The sequence below is a fragment of the Lipophrys pholis genome, assembly GCF_963383615.2.
Source record: "Lipophrys pholis genome assembly, chromosome: 11".
Classification (NCBI taxonomy): domain Eukaryota; kingdom Metazoa; phylum Chordata; class Actinopteri; order Blenniiformes; family Blenniidae; genus Lipophrys; species Lipophrys pholis.
The window spans coordinates 4,357,642-4,375,904 of NC_137631.1; the positions used below are offsets into that span (position 1 = coordinate 4,357,642).

Here is an 18,263-nt window from a genome sequence, read left to right on the forward strand (position 1 = left end):
AGAGAGGTTTGGGGGTGGAGAAGATCTACTAATTACAACACTGGGGAGGCTGACAATGTTTTTTGCCGAAGTTGAAAACCTTTTGAACATTGCCACAGAGCTCTATATCTTCTACTGCAGTTTTTTTTTATATCTTGGGTGAAAAAGTAAAAAAAGTAAAAAAATAAAAAAAAAAGACCACAACTGCAGTAATCTTGTGACCCTTTGTAATATTAAGCCGCTCAACAGTGAATTCAGACCTGTCACATAATGCACATAGCAGCAGGTTAATCATATTCAGTCACAGAATGAGAAGAAGAATAAAATGAAAGGAGGCTGAAGAGGTTTAGAAGCTTCAGTATTCCCAAATGTCAATATGCCTCTGTATTGCACCAGCACCGTGTCATACGAGCCCTTTTCTTTTGTCTCCTCAGATGAAAACTGACACCAGTGACAGCACCGAAGGATAATAATGATTGAAGGCAGAACAATGCATCGCCAGCGAGGTCCCTCTGCTTCTCAGCATGGCTCCCTCCTGAAGGATACATCCACCTAGACATATTGCAGCGTGTATGACAACCTGGCAGAGACTCAACTGGAAGGTTACCTCCCTGTTCCAAGAGCCAAATAAACGAGGGGGCCAAAGCTTCGGGGAGCAGACGTCAGCAGAAACACACGCTGTCTAACCGCAGTAACAAATGATCTTTTATATGTGAACTTAACAGCGTTAGCAGCTGACTCCATAATGGCCAATTACTGACTAAGGGGGAACACGGCCAAGATGAAGGAGACAGCAGCTGTGGTTTGTTTGCTGGTGGAACTGTCTCTGATTGCTTTTGTTGTGGCCTCTGAGGAGTCTGCTCATTGTCCTCCATTGTGTCGATGTGAGATACGACCCTGGTTCTCTCCAAGCTCTATTTACTCTGAGGCTGCCACTGTGGACTGTAATGACTTGGGCCTTACAGCAGTACCGGAGAGACTCCCCTTAATGACACAGGCACTGCTGCTTCAGACAAACAACATTGTGGCTGTACGGGAAAATTTGGATTACTTGGCCAACATCACAGAAATTGACTTGTCTCAAAATAACATTTCCTCATTAAGCCATGTTTCTCTGGGGACTCTTCCTCAGCTGTTGTCACTCCATGTGGAGGAAAATTGGGTTCATGAGCTTTCTGACAGTTGCCTTGCATCCCTGCACAACCTTCAGGAGTTATACATCAACCATAATCTGATCGTCTCTATTAGCTCATTGGCATTTAAAGGCTTGGACAAGCTGCTGAGACTCCACCTCAATTCCAATAGGCTAACAACCATCAACAGTCAATGTTTTCACTCTCTCCCCAACCTGGAGATACTGATGTTGGGAGAAAATCCCGTCCTCCACCTGAAGGACATGAACTTCAAACCGCTGGCTAACCTACGAAGCCTTGTGCTTGCCGGGATGAATTTGAAGGAGATTCCAGAAAATTCTCTGGTCGGTCTTGAGAATTTGGAGAGCATCTCGTTCTTCAACAATCTGCTTCAACGAGTTCCCCGAGCAGCGCTGATGAAAGTGCAAAACCTGAAATTTCTGGATTTGAACAAGAATTCTATTGAGCGAATCCAGAAAAGTGACTTCATGGACATGCTGCATCTGAGAGAGCTTGGTATCAACAGCATGCCTGAGCTCGTGTCCATCGATGCTTTTGCCTTGAACAATCTGCCAGAGCTCACAAAAATTGAAGCCACGAACAATCCCAGACTGTCCTATATCCACCCGAGGGCCTTCTTCAAGCTCCCCAGGCTGGAGACTCTCATGCTGAACAATAATGCTCTGAGTGCACTTCACCACAGCATGATAGAGTCTTTGCCCAATCTGCAGGAGGTGAGCTTGCACAGCAACCCCATCCGCTGCGACTGCGTCATCCGCTGGATTAACATGAACAGGACTGCTGTTCGCTTCATGGAGCTGGACTCCCTTCTTTGTGTGGAACCTGCGGAGTACCAAGGCCAATTTGTCCGACAGGTGCACTTCAGGGAGATGACGGAGATCTGCCTCCCCCTGATCTCACCAGGAAGCCTTCCAGAACGAGTTGAGATCTACAGAGGGAGGTCAGCATCACTTCACTGTCGGGCAATTGGAGAACCAGCACCTGATATTTACTGGGTGACGCCCTCAGGTGACAGGGTCCTTCCTGGTAGTGTGTCTGAAAAATACTACATGCACCCTGAGGGCACCTTTGATATCTATGATGCCACAGAGCAGGAGGCTGGCTCCTACACCTGCATAGCCCACAATCTCGTGGGCGCAGACCTACAGCCTGTGCTTGTTTCAGTGGATGGACTGATTGCCCCACCTTCTAAACAGCTTTTACATGTATTTGTCACATCTGTCCAGTCCCACGCTGTCATGGTGTCGTGGGAATCCACAGAAGCGTTGCTCTCACAGCTCAGCTGGTCTGTGTTAGGAGAGGATCATGATTCCTTCTTGCCATTCACAGTCAGGCTTCCTGCGGATGTCAAACAGTACCGCATCAAACAACTGAAGCCCTCTACCAGCTACCAGATCTGTGTTGAGGTCACTGCAACACAACCTGGGAATAGGAGGGACTGTGTCAATGTGACCACAGAGGAGAGCGTGGTACCAGGGAAGACAGCCCAGATCTGGGACAGTCTGGTGATGGCGCCCTGTGCTCTGTTTTTAATCGTGGTAGCTGTGACTTGTTCTGTCATCTATAGTTCTGTTTTCAGCCAAGTCTTTTACAGGAAACAAGTCCTTTACAGGAAACTATCAGTTGACTCAACTGAAACAATGCTGGTTCAAACTCTTCCATCCTCCTCCTCTTCGGTCCATGAACTTGGGGTGTCTGGGAACAAGGTGAGAGCGACGGTAATAGACTTAACAGATAACTCCATATAATGGATGCAGTAGGGGAAAAGGTGGGTGAGGGCAACAAGACAATTTATGCACCCTACTTTTGCAATTTTGGATGATTCTTTGCACTGAACTCAGCAGGAGACAGGAAAATCCATTAGCACTTACATAATCACTAAAAGCAGAGACCTTTTCTAATATTGTAGATTGTGTCATTACAGCTCAATGAGGCAGATTTATTGACTATAATCTAATGTGGCAAGAAAAAATATGTAAAGCACTTGAAAGTGTTCTGCATTACATTGGCAATAAATGTGATTTGATCTACATTTGTGTAGCAAATATGGACGAACACAAACTGCATTATCTGTACAGGAATTGTATCTGGGCTCACAGTGAGATACTCCAAAAAGTAGATTTTCTGTTTTTGAAGCTATTTCGTTGTAAATTCATTTCAATATTTGGCTTCAGCTGGCTGACAGCCAATCAAACATTATCACTGAGGGCACAGTAAATGGCAACCATTCCGGGCTCTGAAGAAACAACGCAGCCCCAACTGCCGAACTTCATCTTTGGGATGCCAGTTTCAGTTGCATGGTGTGTTCTGTCCAGGAAATTCAATCCTAGTTTTAGCAGACGTTATCACATGTTCCAAGTAGTCTCCAAATTAGATTGTTCAGGTGTGAATTGATTGGTCTAAGAGCAGGAGCTTTTTCTATGATGTCATGTCATGGCCAATATGCCTGTTCAGGGTCATCAACAGAAATGGTAACTAGTACCACTGATGTGTCCAAATCTTTAGCTGCTACTTCATGTTCAACGAACACCTTGACTCGTGACTCTGGTGTCACCTTGCCTGAGTGTCTTGATTCTGAGGAGAATAACCACAGTACTAAAGCAATGTGTATACCAGGGGTGTCAAACTCAGATCCTCGTGGGCCGCAGCCCTGCACGTTTTCAATGTCTCCCTCCCCTGAATGTCACATTCAGCACAAAGCCAGATAACGAGCTGCTCATTGCAATCAGCTGTGTTGAAGCTGGGGGACATGCAAAACGTGCAGGGCTGCGGCCCTCGAGGCCTGGAGTTCGACACGTGTGGTGTATACCATGGGAATGGCGAATATTCAATGTCTTTGAAATGACTTTGTAACCTCTTTAAGCTTTATTCAACTCCACAAGTCTTTAGAGATTTCTGAAGGTCCACATCAGCAAATGCTTGGTCTGAATAGCACAGCCATGAAATGTGTTTTTTCAAAGATCTTTTCCTAACTTTAACTACAGATTAAGCTGTTTTTGGAATCATTAGCCTTGAGTTTCTTTTGCAAACAGCTCAGTTCTTCTTGTAATGGATATGTTCAATAAAAACATCTTCCACCTTCTTAAGTCGCTTGGTCAATACAGGGTCACGGTTGGACTGGGGGGGACTTAAAGTCTCCCCCAGACCAAGCCAGACATGTAATCTCTCCAGTGAGTCCTGGGCCGACCTCGGGGCCTCATCCCAGTTGATTGTGCCTGGTCAACCTCTAAAGCAGGGGTGGGCATTCCTGGTCCTCGAGGGTCGCAGTCCTGCATGTTTTCCATGTTTCCCTGCTCAAACACACCTGAGCTGTCATGATGAGGCTCTGCACAAAGCTTGATAAGGAGCCATTAATTGCTGTCAGCTGTCTTGATTGGAGGACACATAGAAACTGTGTAGGACTGCGGCCCTTGAGGACCAGGAATGCCCACCCCTGCTCTAAAGGGAGGTGACCTGTGGGCATCCCAATCAGATGCTCAAACCACCTCAACTGGGTCTTCTCAATGTGGAGGAGTAGTGGCTGAGCGCCTCACTCTATCACAAGGAATGACATCGGCCACCCTGCGGAGAAAACTTTTCGATTCTTTCTTTTGATCATGACCCAAAGTTTATGACCAAAGGTGAGGGTGCAGATGTAGACCGATCAGTAAACAGAGAATCTTTGCTTTATAGCTCAGCTCCCTCGTCACCACAACTGTCCAGTACAGTGACTGCACCTGTGGCCAATTTCACGATCCTTCCTCCCATCACTTGTTAATAAGACCCCAAGCTACTTAACCTCCTCCATCTGGGGAAGGACCACCCCCCCTACCTGAAGAGGGCATGCCATCCTTTCCGTGAGAGGACCATGGACTCAGATTTGGAGGTGCTGATTCACATCCCAATACAGTTTTAATTGTTTGAATGGCATTAGGTTAAGCACTTTGTATTTGTATGTACTGGGACAGAATTGTACACGGGATCACATTGTATGACATATCAATGCAGAAAATAAAAAAAAATCCACATACTTTTTCTTGCCAATTTACTTGGCTATCTGTCATAAATGCAGTGCAACCCGATTAAAGCACAGCCCAGTAACTTTGATGTCTGCAAAAGATTTGCCGCCAAGCAAAGACAGTTTGTAATAATGAAAAAAACAACAAAAAAAACACTGTTAATCTGATGTAAAATAAAACTGTAATATAAATGATTTTATGAAAAAATACATTTTAATTAAACTCGTGTGATGTCTTATAGCTCCATTCTTTCCTCAATAAAAACAGACACATCATTTAAATCATTTAAAGTTGTTGTTCTGCAGAACAATAGTTTATGTGACGATTGTATGGTGGAGCCCTGGTTAAATCTCTGGTTTGAGTCTTGTCTGGGGCTGTTTTGTGTAGCTCTCCCTGCATGGCGTTTCATGGGACTGGCTCCAGGGATACGTAGGATAAAATCGTACATTAAAAAAATATGGATGGATAGTTTGTGTGGCAGTGGCTGTTGTATCATTTTGTGTTCTAAGAATGATATGGCAGGTCAAATGTCTGTCCTTTTGGGGACCTAACACAATTACAGTTTCAATTCAAGCCAGATGCTCTAACAGTGGTTAGGGAAACGCAATCTCAACCAGCACCCAAAGAGGGACTCATTTGTTTTCTGTGAGCCAGTATCCGTGTGTGTGTGTGTGTGTGTGTGTGTGTGTGTGTGTGTGTGTGTGTGTGTGTGTGTGTGTGTGTGTGTGTGTGTGTGTGTGTGTGTGTGTGTGTGTGTGTGTGTGTGCGTGTGTGTGTGTGTGTGCGTGTGCGTGTGTGTGTGCGTGTGCGTGTGCGGGTGTGTGCCCTAATGGGCGTGTACATGTGTGGCAAGTGTGAGGACATCGGCAAACCCATTGACTTTGAATTGTATTATATTTTCTTTCATTAAAAATCCAATATGGACTCCCAACACAAACCTCAGTGCAGTGATGAATTGGGGTCACAAACAAACTGATGGGAAGCATTTATCAGCCAGACTCAGTCATAGATCAACTGAGTTTCAGAACCTTGGACAGGGCTTTTAGAGCGTGGCAATTTGTCACCGCCACAGGAGCTAAAATATGACCCAGTGGAGGCACGTAGTGAATAGGTCAGCAAGAACATACTGCCTCGACCCACTCAATCCCGGCGTAAGTCAGGAGAGATACCGCCGCTATCGAAGGAACCGCTCAGCAACTATTGCCCTCATTTGTATTGAGCCTCACATCACACGGGTGGGGTTGAAGTGCAAAAACAGGATAAAGTAGTTTTGGTCCCAGATAGGACGCAGAATGCTGATGCTCCACACTGCTAATGTTACTGATGTGCTGTACTCTCCTGTACAAGATAACCAGGCCTGGGCTCATTAGGGAGTGTACTGCTGCCACGTTGGAAGGAGCATTCTGGGTATTTACAAGTGCAGCTGCAATAGAAAGGAAAGATTTTACTCAAGAGATGACAGGTTACTTAAAAGGTTTTTCAGTTTCTGTTAGCTTTTAGACATTTCCTGTGGGGTTCAATTTCATCTTAAATTCTGTACAGCAAAAACTGAGGAAAATCTAGGCATCATCTTGTTTCAGAAATAAAAAAGGTGATAAAAAACACAATGAGGCAAGCTTCTCCAAATGGGTAATCACCCAGAATATTCAGACTGACAACTGCCTGCTCATCTCCCATCATCAGACCTGCTCATCTCCCATCATCAGACCTGCTCATCTCCCATCATCAGACCTGCTCATCTCCCATCATCAGACCCGCTCATCGCTCATCAGACCTGCTCATCTCCCACCACCAGATCTGCTGATCGACCATCACCAGCATCACTTTCTCTGGCCAGGTCATCTCCCTCTCCACCACAGGAAAAAGTCTTGGGGTTACCCTTGACCCGCACCCGGCATATGACACCTACATCAGACACCTGTATAAGACCACCTTCCTCCACCTTAAAAACATTGTCAAACACCGTCCTACTCTCACCCCGGACGATGTGGAAAGACTTGTCCACGCCTTCGTCTCCTCCAGCCTGGACAATAGGAACGCACTTGTCATACGGGATCCCTGGCAGGAGCCTACAAAAACTTCAGTAAATTCAAAACAGTGCTGCCAGGATCCTGATGCCAGTGTAAAAATAGGAACACACAACACCCATCCTCCAAAACCTCTACTGGCTTCCAATCTCCGGTTGGATAGAATGCGATGTCTGCCTCCTCACCTACCAGTGCACGCATGGAAATGTGACTTTCTGCCTGACGGAGCTGCTCACTCCTCACACCTCTACACGCTTGCTCCATTCCAACAACTCCAACCCCCCCAGGACCAAATCTCACACCATGGGCAATTGAGCTTTCTGCTTTGCAGATCCACGCCTGTGGAATGGCCTCCCTGCTCACCTGAGAGCTCCTCAAACCCTGCAGAGCTTCAGGAAAGGGCTAAAGATGTTTCTATTTGTGAAGGCTTATGACCACCAACTCGTTTTAATAGGTTTTACCAACCTTGTTGAATTCTGCTTTTTTGTGACTTTATCAGATTGTATCATTTACTCTTATGAGAACGTTGTTATGCTCCTCAGTTGTAGCACTTTGAGATTTACAAATAAATGTAGTATCGTCTTTCTCTTATCATTATCATTATTATTATTATTATTATGTGACTGAGATTAAGAAGGGACTTATATACAAACTATTCCAGGAGATACCATCTGGGACCACTAGAGGCCACTGCATGACAACAGAAGTCTTGTACAATGCTACAAAAAATAATTATAATTCCATTACTACTGTATATGACTGAGCTTAAAAGAAAAAAAGCTACACATCTGAATTTAAAGGAGAAATGATCAAATGTGCATCAGAAAGCAGAAAGAGACCAAAGTGTATCAGAAACTTGTCAGTGATTGGAAAGAAGAAAGTGTTACCTTTATGAAGAGAAGAAAACAAAAAACAGTAGTGGGCGAAAAGGACAACAGCCAGAGCCGATGAAGAGGTTCATGAGGCTTATTGATGGTGCAGTTATGTCTGGACATGGAATAATGGGGGGGAAGCATTTTTGGAACATTTCTGGATTCAGACACCAATTTAACCTGATATCGGAGTATAACTCTCATTCTTAAGAGTTGGGACAAACCAGGTTTTCCAAATTTAAAAAAAAAAAATTCACACTGGATCATATAGGGTGATATATTTCTGTAAAGAAGTCTTATCTATTTCATCATATAAAGAAACAGGTTCTAAATAAAAACTTTTTTTTTTTGATTAATTGAAATGTTTTCCTTCTGAACTCGATTTGTGTCAACTCCGTCAGACACACTAAGAAGCTTACAATTTTAATTCTTCCAGAACAACAAGAATCTAAAGTTCTGAATTATGTTGTAATAGGGTTTAGTTACTCTGATATGCAATAAAATACATCATGTAAACTTAAGTGATTTCACACTATTCTGAAAAGACGGATTTCTAAATATTAAAATTTTAAAACTCCTTCTTAAATTTCTGTGGTATTTTTTAGTGTAAAATACGTCAAAACAGCAACATGTTGTCATGAAAAGTTGGATAGCACAGTGCTACTTCCCTAGCCTGCTCTCTGGCTGCAAACTGCAATGGATTTCCTGACTCATTACTCCACTTCTCATTGAGACCCGCCTCCCTTCAGGAAATCCAGTCCACAGTTTGCAGCCAGCGAGCAGAGCAGCAGCAGGGAAACACTGTGGATCATTTCAGCAACAGCAAAGCACAGACGAGGCTCGTGGGTCGGAAATCTCCGCAGGTTGGATCGGAAATTTCCGATGAATTACGTTGGAATCGGAACCCGATACTGACACTGGATCGGATCGGCCCCATCCCAAAGACAGATCCTTTAGATTGAACTTTATATGACAATCATGATGAATTCCTTGATCTTAAATGTAAATCACACTTTTCTATGTAGGACATGTTTTGTCCCAACTCTCAAGAATGAATGAAGACACTCTCGTCAGACGAACAACCATTTTAAATGGGAACCTTAAAGTCATGGACACAGGCAGAGATCTGACAGAGACAAATGGAACACAGGAGAGGAACACGGTACTTAAAGCAGCCTCACTTTAATACCCACTTCCCCTTGGGTAAAACTTCCTTGCCCTGCTTATCGTGTTGTGAGCATTAACTCTGGCTGTGACAGATGACGTTGTGCCAGGCTGCAGGCATTTCATCTCCTGCTGCACAATAACAAGCTTCCACCAGTTTGACTCGAGAGACTTCAGAAAAAGACTTGGTATACTCCACAGTATAGTCAAGATTCCAAGCTGCCAAAGGCTCCAATAAATAAATAAAACCATGACAACAGTAGATTTTTAGAGATACTTATCTTGCAGCCGAAAGAATGCCGCAAGGGCTTTGTGAAACAAAGGGAAAACTTCCCATATAGAACACATTTGCTGTGGTCAAAAGACACTGAAAGAAACACACACTGTTCATTTCTCGATCTCCAGTGGTAAGCCTTTCTACACTTCATTCAACTACTGATTTTATGCAGGGCAGACATATCCACGTGTTTTGTTACTTTACGGGGATCGCCTTAGTTTGGTTTAAGTTCCACCAAACTTTGCCTCGTGTCTTTAAAGTGCACCAATGTCATTGCTGTTATCTGCATCGCTCTTTTCTGAGTGACGTCCATTCAGGTTTGTGACGAAGTCCGGTCATACTGAGGGTGGATACTGGGCCTTTCTGTCATTTCAGAAACGTACTTAATTTGTCACATTTATTTAAGGCCGTGCTGTGTTTCATTAAAACAAATATAATCTTAACAAGTTATCTTTTTCATGAAAAAAAATGTGAATGCAGCAATAAAGCTCTCAATGGCGAGCCAGACTACAAACATACATCTGACCTGATTTACTATGACACCAAATAAAACTAATTAAAAATAAACAAACACTGATTTGCACGCTCGCACCAACTGATGAAACTTTCATTTTGCTGTTTGACAGTCAACAACAAAGAACCATAGCTTGATTGACAACACATGCCAATGATTATTGAGGGCTGTTTCTGCATGGCAAGTTCAATGTCTACGAGAACAAACACTATCATTTCACAAACATGTTTAGAAGTGTGAGCAGAAAAATAGAATTGGTGGGGAAAAGAAACAACAACATTGAGAGATAATTGCTCCCAAAGCCAATGCCGTGAGAATAAAACAACTGGCGCAACAGTCAACATTGGAAATATATGGCAGAACCGAAGGGCGAATCTGGTACTTTGAAAATAAAACTGGCTGGAGGCCAACCGAGGAAACAGCAGCTAAAGCTTGAGCTGACTTTCCATCCTCCTTTCAAACATGCAGACAGAATCATAAAGAATGCAATAACTTTCCACGCTTGTAAAACCTGTTACATGTCGTACCTCAATCTATTAGCATACACTCCTGTCAGCATCTGTGGCTTCTGGTAGAAACGTTCATTGTCTCATATTCAATCAGGTAAATGTGAGCTCACTGAGTCTTAGTAAACCCAGTTAACTGATCAGCTTCCACACGTCTTTATGCACACAAACCTTTAAACTAGGGATGCACCGATACCACTTTTGACCAAAACAAGAAGTGTAGGAGTACTTGCATTTGAGTACTCACCGATACCGAGTACTTAGGCCAATACACACATTTATTTTTTTTCCACAGATGTTATTTGAACAACATTCCTACATTGTGATGTACTGACATTCAAAATTAGTTTTTTTTTATGGCACACATACTGTTAGAAATCATTGTGTGCGTGGCCCCTTTAACAGATGCGCTGCTTGCTTGACCAGTGTGCCTGAGAGAGAGAGCGTGCTTATGCAGAGTGGGTCTAGCACAAAGCTGTACATAAAACTAACTGGCAAATAAATACAACAAGTATCCATCTCAGAAACGGAGTTCCATGTCCTGCTTTCCACGCGTGCATAAGATCCTGTTTGTTCGCTCGATCTCACAAGATCTTGATTCACCCTGGAAAACGATTAACGATCAGTTTCACAACATTTCAGACTAATCTCGTGGCTTGAATACTCGTTATTTGAGAAAGTCTGGCTTTTTTGGGGCTGAATCCATCAAATGTTGATATTTTCGCTGGAGCTGCAGTAATGCCATCTTTCATATCCCAGAAACCCTTGAGGCAAGTTTCCAACGATGACAGTTAGTGAAACATAAACAAAGTTTGATGGTTTTTAAACGAGATCGACTTTGGTGTGATCGATTTGGGCAACTGTGGTTTGGAAATTTGCGGAAATGAGTGGTAATGGTCTTTTCTTCGTGTTATTGGTTTATTCTCTGTGCAGAAGTGAGACTTTTATGGTAGAGTAATTTTACATTGACAGGAGTAAACAAACACAATACAGAACGAACACATGAGGTCATGGGATGAGTCAAGGCAAATTTAGCATCTTTACAATGTAATGTCACACAGAGTAAAGTTAAATATGGTGGTAGAGTAATTTCAACACACCTGAATGTCATGATGGTGCCATCACCAAGTTCAACAGAAAGCTTCATCATTAACAAACAACAGAGAACATGTTTTCTCAACATTTTAACAAAAAAAAGAAATAACGATGCAAAACAGCAGGATCTCTTCCACCAGCCAGGTTTTATGGGAAAAGACTCCCAGCAGAGGTTTTGAGTCGCTCTCTGACGTGGACAAACAAAACCTCCTCAGGGACGTAACAGCTGCCGTAAAGGATTGTGCTTGCTGACTGATTGAATGGTCCTTGTCCAAACACGCACTGATCGACAATGAAAGTTCTCTTTCACATGAAGCCATTAAAAGGCTCATTTAATGGCTAAAGAAATCCAAGCTTTCATTTACAGTAGTATGTAGATTGTTTAGTAGTTACTGATGAACCAAAAGTCTGGCTTCATTATAAAGAAGTACTGTGGAGCGTCTCACAGCCTCAAACAGACCTCTCAATTCATGAATCTCGCGGGCAGTGATTAAATCATCTTGTTCCCTCGCTTTATTAATTTTAGGTAACGACGTATTATCTCGTTCCCACGAGTTATTATTTTTTTTTCTCTATGGCCACTCAGTCCACTTTCTATATCGTTCTCTCGGGTCCAAATTAAAAAAAGATGAGGCAACATGATGCCGTCGATCATCCAGCTCAGTTTTCATGTTCCACTTTAATATCCTGGTAGTTTGTCATGTTTTATGGTAGTTTTAAAGAGCAGATAAAAACACTGCGCTGCCTCCACCACAACGTTTAAGACAAAACACGGAAGCACAGAGACTTAAAAGTGGGAGGAGCGACGTCAGGGACGCTAACCACTGTTGTTAACCTCACAGATAACTTTGACGGCAACGTTAACTAACGGGATGACTAACCATGTTTTAAACAACGCATATTTAACGGTCGGTTAACCAACGGCGGGTTAAGGATTTAACCGGCGGTTAGGGCTTAACCAGTGTTTAAAATAACCCAGTTTTGAACAACCGGGCCCAGGTTGATTTACCCTGGTAAGAAATGAACTTGGGGGGGTTATTCCAGAAAGAAGGTTCAAGAAACTCTGAGTCTCTCCCTGAACTCTGAGTCGACTCACTCTGACGTGGGAAACTCTGAGTTTCTGGTTCCAGAGCAGCTGATCTGAATTAGTTCAATCAACTCTCAGTATGTGAACCTTGAGTTAAGCGTGTGCACAACCAGAATAAAAAGCCATCATCAATAGAGCCCCGATACCACGAGTCACTATGGCAACAGACCGAAAACAGATATTTTGCCGTAAAAGTCCCGGCGCTGCAGCAGCGGAGGAGCGAGACGGCTGGGAGAAAACTGCTGCATGAATCAATGCATAAGTTTGATCTACTCCATTGACTTAACATTTAACTTAAGATGGCAGCATACAGGTAGAAATAATAAATAGCTGTAAAATCTGAATTTCATTAAGGCGCAATCCAACAGGAGAAAGGGGAATTGGAAGCAGCTAAAAATGAAAAATTAAACCATACTTCAGAATGAAAAGGCTTATATGCATTTATGTTATGATTGCACCTCACTATGATTTTAATTTTGGTATTTAAATTGATGTAGGCCAGTAAATAAAATAAAAATATTCATTCAGTAGCCACTTCAAGTAGTAATATAAACCCCTAACATAATGTGGTTTGAACTCGTCCTCTGTTAACATCCCACTGAGTAGATTAACATAATGTTTACACATTTTTATTAGAGTGGAGTCATTTAAACTATGACAATGTGTACATCAATACTCAATAAAATAATAAAATACTAAAATCACCACACACACACACACAAATGGACTTGGCAATGACTTAAAATTGTGAAAATATTTAGGGGTTACAATACATAATGACTGAATTCAGAAATTATTAAGAAGAATAACTGAGTAAACTTTTGTTATGTTTAGTTTTTCCGTTCTTTTCTCTTCTTTTGTATTATTGGCGTTAAGGGTAACTTTATGGATTTTTAAGGTTTAGGCAAAAATAAGCCTTGGCTTCAGCCTCTATCCATTTCAGCTACATCGAAACCTTTTGTGTGTGAAAAGGCTTTAGTACTATAAACAGGATACACAAATGTTCAAGTTTGGGATCTCTGGCAAGAGCCTCCAAAGACATAGTATATCAGGCAGTATATCCAGAACAGCGCAGCCAGGATCCTGATGAGGGTCCGAAAACACGACCACATCACCCCCATTCTGAAATCCCTTCACTGGCTCGCTGTCCAACTCAGAATTGAGTACAAGGTCTCCCTCCTCACCCACCAATGCATCTACGGCCACGGCCCCTTTACCTCCAAGAACTTTTCATCCCCCAGAACTCTGCTCTTCAGCCAAAAACTCCCTCCAAGTCCCCAGAACCGACCTCTGCACAATGGGTGGTCGGGCCTTCTCCTCAGTTGCCCCAAAACTCTGGAACACCTGAGGGCTCCACAAACCACTGAATCTTTTAAACAAAAACTAAAACCCATCTTTTAAAATAAGCCTTTTTTTTAATGTTTTATGTGTCCCTTTTAAACTTTAACAGACTTTTATCGCCCTGACCTACATTTTCTTTCAACAATTTTTAATTAAATTTTTTTTTTATTTATTTATTTATTTTCTATTTTTCTGTAGCACTTTGAGATTGTTTAAATCTAAAGTGCATTACTAATACAATGTATTATTAACATTATTATTATAAGTTTTGTACTGTTAACTGTAACCGAAATAAACCATTCATTCATGCAGTCATTCAAACATTTTTTTTTTTTAATTCCTTTTTGTTGCGATGATGCACTGGTATGGAATCTGGTATGGAATCTGGTATGGAATCTACCTGGACTGTAGATTAGCAGCAGTACCTACTGCAGGATATGGGGATCCTGATAAAATAAGCTAAGGAGACTTCTAAAGGTCCTCATCTGTCATCCTGTCCATCACTGTTTGCCGATCCCGACCCACTTCGGGACATTGCGTTGGATTTTGGCCTTTTGAGGAATTTAAATATGGGGTATTTTACTCACAGAACGGACACGATGTCTCCTCGCTGAACTTGGTAGTTCCTCACACTCCAGCGGTTCAGCAGAACGACGTCACTCTCCAACACCCCCTCTGGGTTCAGAAACGGCTGACAATAAAAACATAAAGGCACAGTCAGAGGAATTTAGCCCACAACCATCGGACTGACAGATTTTGACAGATCTGTTAGCCCTGTCACCTGATAAAGGCCGACACGTCGTCAAACGTCAGATGACGCTGTGAGGAAGAATGCAGAGGCAGTCGAAGCGTGTCAGTCAGGTGAAAACATTTTCACTAGTAAAACGGTGGTTAAAAAGAAACAATATCATGAAGTTAAGACGACAAAATGAATTCAGCAGGTCGGGACTTTTATCACACATGTAAAGCTTCAGTCAGATTGAAGCAGATTTACACATCAATTCCTGTTTGAAGGCGAAGGATGGAAAATCAGAGGCCATGCCCTCATCAGAAAGGCCTGTTGGTATATACAGACCATATTTTAGATCCCGTGGCTTTACCATGTAGGAGGAGTTCAACACGAGAATTTCACGGTTAACGTGCAATGGCGGACTTCCTGTTGGGTTGAGCGTTTGGGTGTTGGTGACATTTTTGTGTATCCTGATGTATCCCAACCAATCTCAAAGATTATGTCACAAAGTTTTGGGCCAATGAATGAAGCACATACAGTTCAGGGCTCATTGTTAGTTTGTTAATGCAGCCATATTAGACATTATTACAGTTTATTCACTTATTTAGTTTTTCTGTTTCAGGGTTTGGGGGGGGAAGTGCCCTTGCGCCCTCTACTGGCCAGTCCCCACTGTTACATATACTGGGGAAGAGGAAAGACACAGGCGAAGAACATGAAGGTGATGGCACATGGAGGAGAAGACAAAGAATGTTGTTTAATTGGAAATGCAAGGGGAGACACACAAGCGCAGCAGCCACATAAATACGCTTGTGATACACACCAAATAACTCCCCTCAATGTAATTAACACAAAATTGTAAGAATTGCAAAACTTTCACCGTCTGGAGTACATAACAGACTTCAGAGAAGTTTCTCTGCAAAAGGGTGAAGGTGAATATTGTTTGCTGCCAAGTTACTCCACAGGAAGCCACTGAATAGACTAACAAACACCTCCATAAAATCACTGTCTGAGAGCACAGTTCACTGTGCAACACACTAGTGACAGTTAAATCTGTGCCATGCCAATGAGAAGCTGCATATAACACAAAGCAAAACACCACCGCTGTCTTCTCTGGAAAACAAAAGCTAATTTGAAACAGAATGTGATCAGGTGAAGTAACATTTGTGATTCTTTCTCGAGAGTACAGAATAAAGGTTTAATCTGGGTTGTGTTGAACTATTTTCACACAAATTCTTCCACGTGGTCTGCTACTATGTGGTCTCGGTGACTCTCAGAGACACTGGCTTTTATTATGTCAACATGGACCCAGGAAGTGACTTCAACCTGAAGCTGGAGTCTTCAGTTCGTCTTCAAGAGGGGAGGACGGCTGTGGGGCAAGGAGTTCTCCCCTGTGATTGTGCCAAAGACGATATGAAGTGAGCCAACGGTCACAGGGAGTGGTCTCTAGAAGAAGTCCGGCTCTTGTTTATAAAAGTGTGTGTAAATGTGAGATCTTCCTTTTGCTAGTGGGAGAACGGCCGCGACCTGTTCAAACTGCCTGGTGGTGAGAATGTCCTTTGTTAATAATAAATACTGGTGAAAAGTCTTAACTATCTCAGGTCTGTTGTACTTAGCAAGCCACAGTATTGGAACATGCAAGATACTGAAAATATGTAACAGTTGTTATTACCACTCAAAAGTCTGCATCTCTGATGGTTCGTGAGCGCTTTAGTGTCTACATCTGTGTAGGTATTATAAAGTATAAAGAGGCTTTCAACCAACATCTGCTGCCATCCAGAGTTTGTTTTTCAGGGGAGTTCAAAGTCTAAACTGAGCAGCCTGCAGTCATTTCACTAATAGACAACATTTGGTGTTTGTTTTTGGTTTCCAGAAGACACGTTGAGATACAATGATGAACATCTGTAGACTTGTTCCAGTATTTTTTTGATTGCACAGTGGAATCAATTAAGACACAGAGAGATGTGACCTCTGACCTCCTATAGATCCCTCCTTTCTCTGAGACCAGAGATGCCTCCGAAGGTTTTCTCTTGAGGGGATGTGCAGCTTCTTACCTGCATTGAAGCTCCCTCCACTCGTGCCACGTAGGCGAACCGATCTAGGACAGTGACGGTGACGGGGACCGCAACGAAGAATCCGCTAACGAAGGCTCGCAGGTAGCGTCGCCCCGCTGTTCCATGCTGAGCCATCAGGAGGCTGGGCAGAAAAGAAACAGGAAAGCATCATCACCATATCAATATAAAGGAAACTGAACGATACAGTATAAACTGCTCTCTGAAAGCCAATATGGATTCAGATCACAAAGATCCACCTCGCCGGCATTAATAGAATCAATAGAAGAAGCCAAGTGATGGGGCCGATCCGATCCAGTATCGGTATCCAAAACCAACGTAATTCAAGGACCAAAAATTAACAAAACACCACAAAGCAAGACGGAAACGTTCAGTGTTTGCAAAACCGTTGTACAGCGAGGCGGCCGCTCTGCAGCCAGACGTCTCTGTTTTAAAACTCCAGCTCGCCGAGGAGAACAGCACCGACAGCGGCAAAACAATGAAAAGCAGCTCCTCCACGCTGTCAGGAGGTGATTCAGCCCTCCATGAAGCTGCCACTTACCGCACGCAAAACTCTGTGAAAATAGTCCCAATAAACATAAACTGCATAAGTGCTGGAATAATTGCTTTGTGCCGTGTTGCTAAATAATTTGCCCAGGGATTAATAAGGTGATTCTGAGGATTTAAAGATAGAACTTGTTTATTATGAGATGATGACGTCACGCAGACCCCCACATTGTCCAGACTGAACATAAATAGTTTGTCCTGCTTCCTTTTCTGACATTATACTTACCTCAAGTTGCATTTTGAGAGAATACAGAGAGACAGAGTCAGAGTTACATGATGCACCTGAATGCATCACTCATGGCTGTCAGCTGCCAGAGTTAGACCAAACCGAGTAAAGCCGCACATCACGAGGAAGACAAAATATCACTTTTAGGGAAAATTTTGGGGACGCAGGGGCGCTCAAAACAGCGCTGGTTCAGGCGGTATAGAATTTGGTGGCATGAAGCTTGTTAACAGTAAAAATCCATAAATTAGCCACATCATTGTAAAAGTCGCCGGCTTCAAAGTGTGTGTACCAAACAAGTACAGAAACATTTTACTGATAGAGAGGAAGGTTATAACTAGACGGGGAATCTGGACTTAGAACTAGGAGTGTTCCGACGACATGAGGAGGATGTGCACTTCAGTCAGTGGAGGGAGGATTTGCAACAAACTCAGTCAAGACTTGAAATAATGTCCAAGCATGAGATTATTTTTAACTAAGGGTTGAGACTGATCATTATCTACAGCAGGGGTCTCCAACCTCGGTCCTGGAGGGCCCCTGTCCTGCAGGGTTTAGCTCCTCCCAGTTGCAACACAACTGACTGCAATGAGGGCTCATTATTGGGCTTTTCATCTTATCATCATTAGATTCAGGTATGCTGAAGCAGGGAGAGAACTAAAAGATGCAGGACAGACCGAGGTT

At 42.9% G+C, this 18,263-nt stretch overlaps 2 protein-coding genes across 5 annotated transcripts in view; one reads left to right on the plus strand and one right to left on the minus strand.

Annotated features, from left to right (window-relative positions):
• The window catches only part of immp2l (inner mitochondrial membrane peptidase subunit 2), a 39,480-nt gene that overhangs the window by 15,923 nt on the left and 5,294 nt on the right, over window positions 1-18,263 (minus strand). For all 4 annotated transcript variants that reach the window (XM_080475653.1, XM_080475655.1, XM_080475652.1 and 1 more), the window contains exons 2-3: window positions 16,796-16,937; window positions 14,602-14,705 (exon numbers count right to left, since the gene is read on the minus strand). In XM_080475653.1, coding sequence (XP_080331779.1) covers window positions 14,602-14,705; window positions 16,796-16,930 — 239 coding nt within the window. In that variant the 5' untranslated portion in view covers window positions 16,931-16,937. The remainder of the gene's footprint in view (window positions 1-14,601; window positions 14,706-16,795; window positions 16,938-18,263) is intronic.
• Window positions 761-7,525, plus strand: lrrn3a (leucine rich repeat neuronal 3a; the record flags this gene model as incomplete). Its single annotated transcript, XM_080475841.1, has 2 exons — window positions 761-2,671; window positions 7,490-7,525. 2 exons carry the CDS (start codon window positions 761-763, stop codon window positions 7,523-7,525), a joined length of 1,947 nt encoding a protein of 648 aa, XP_080331967.1.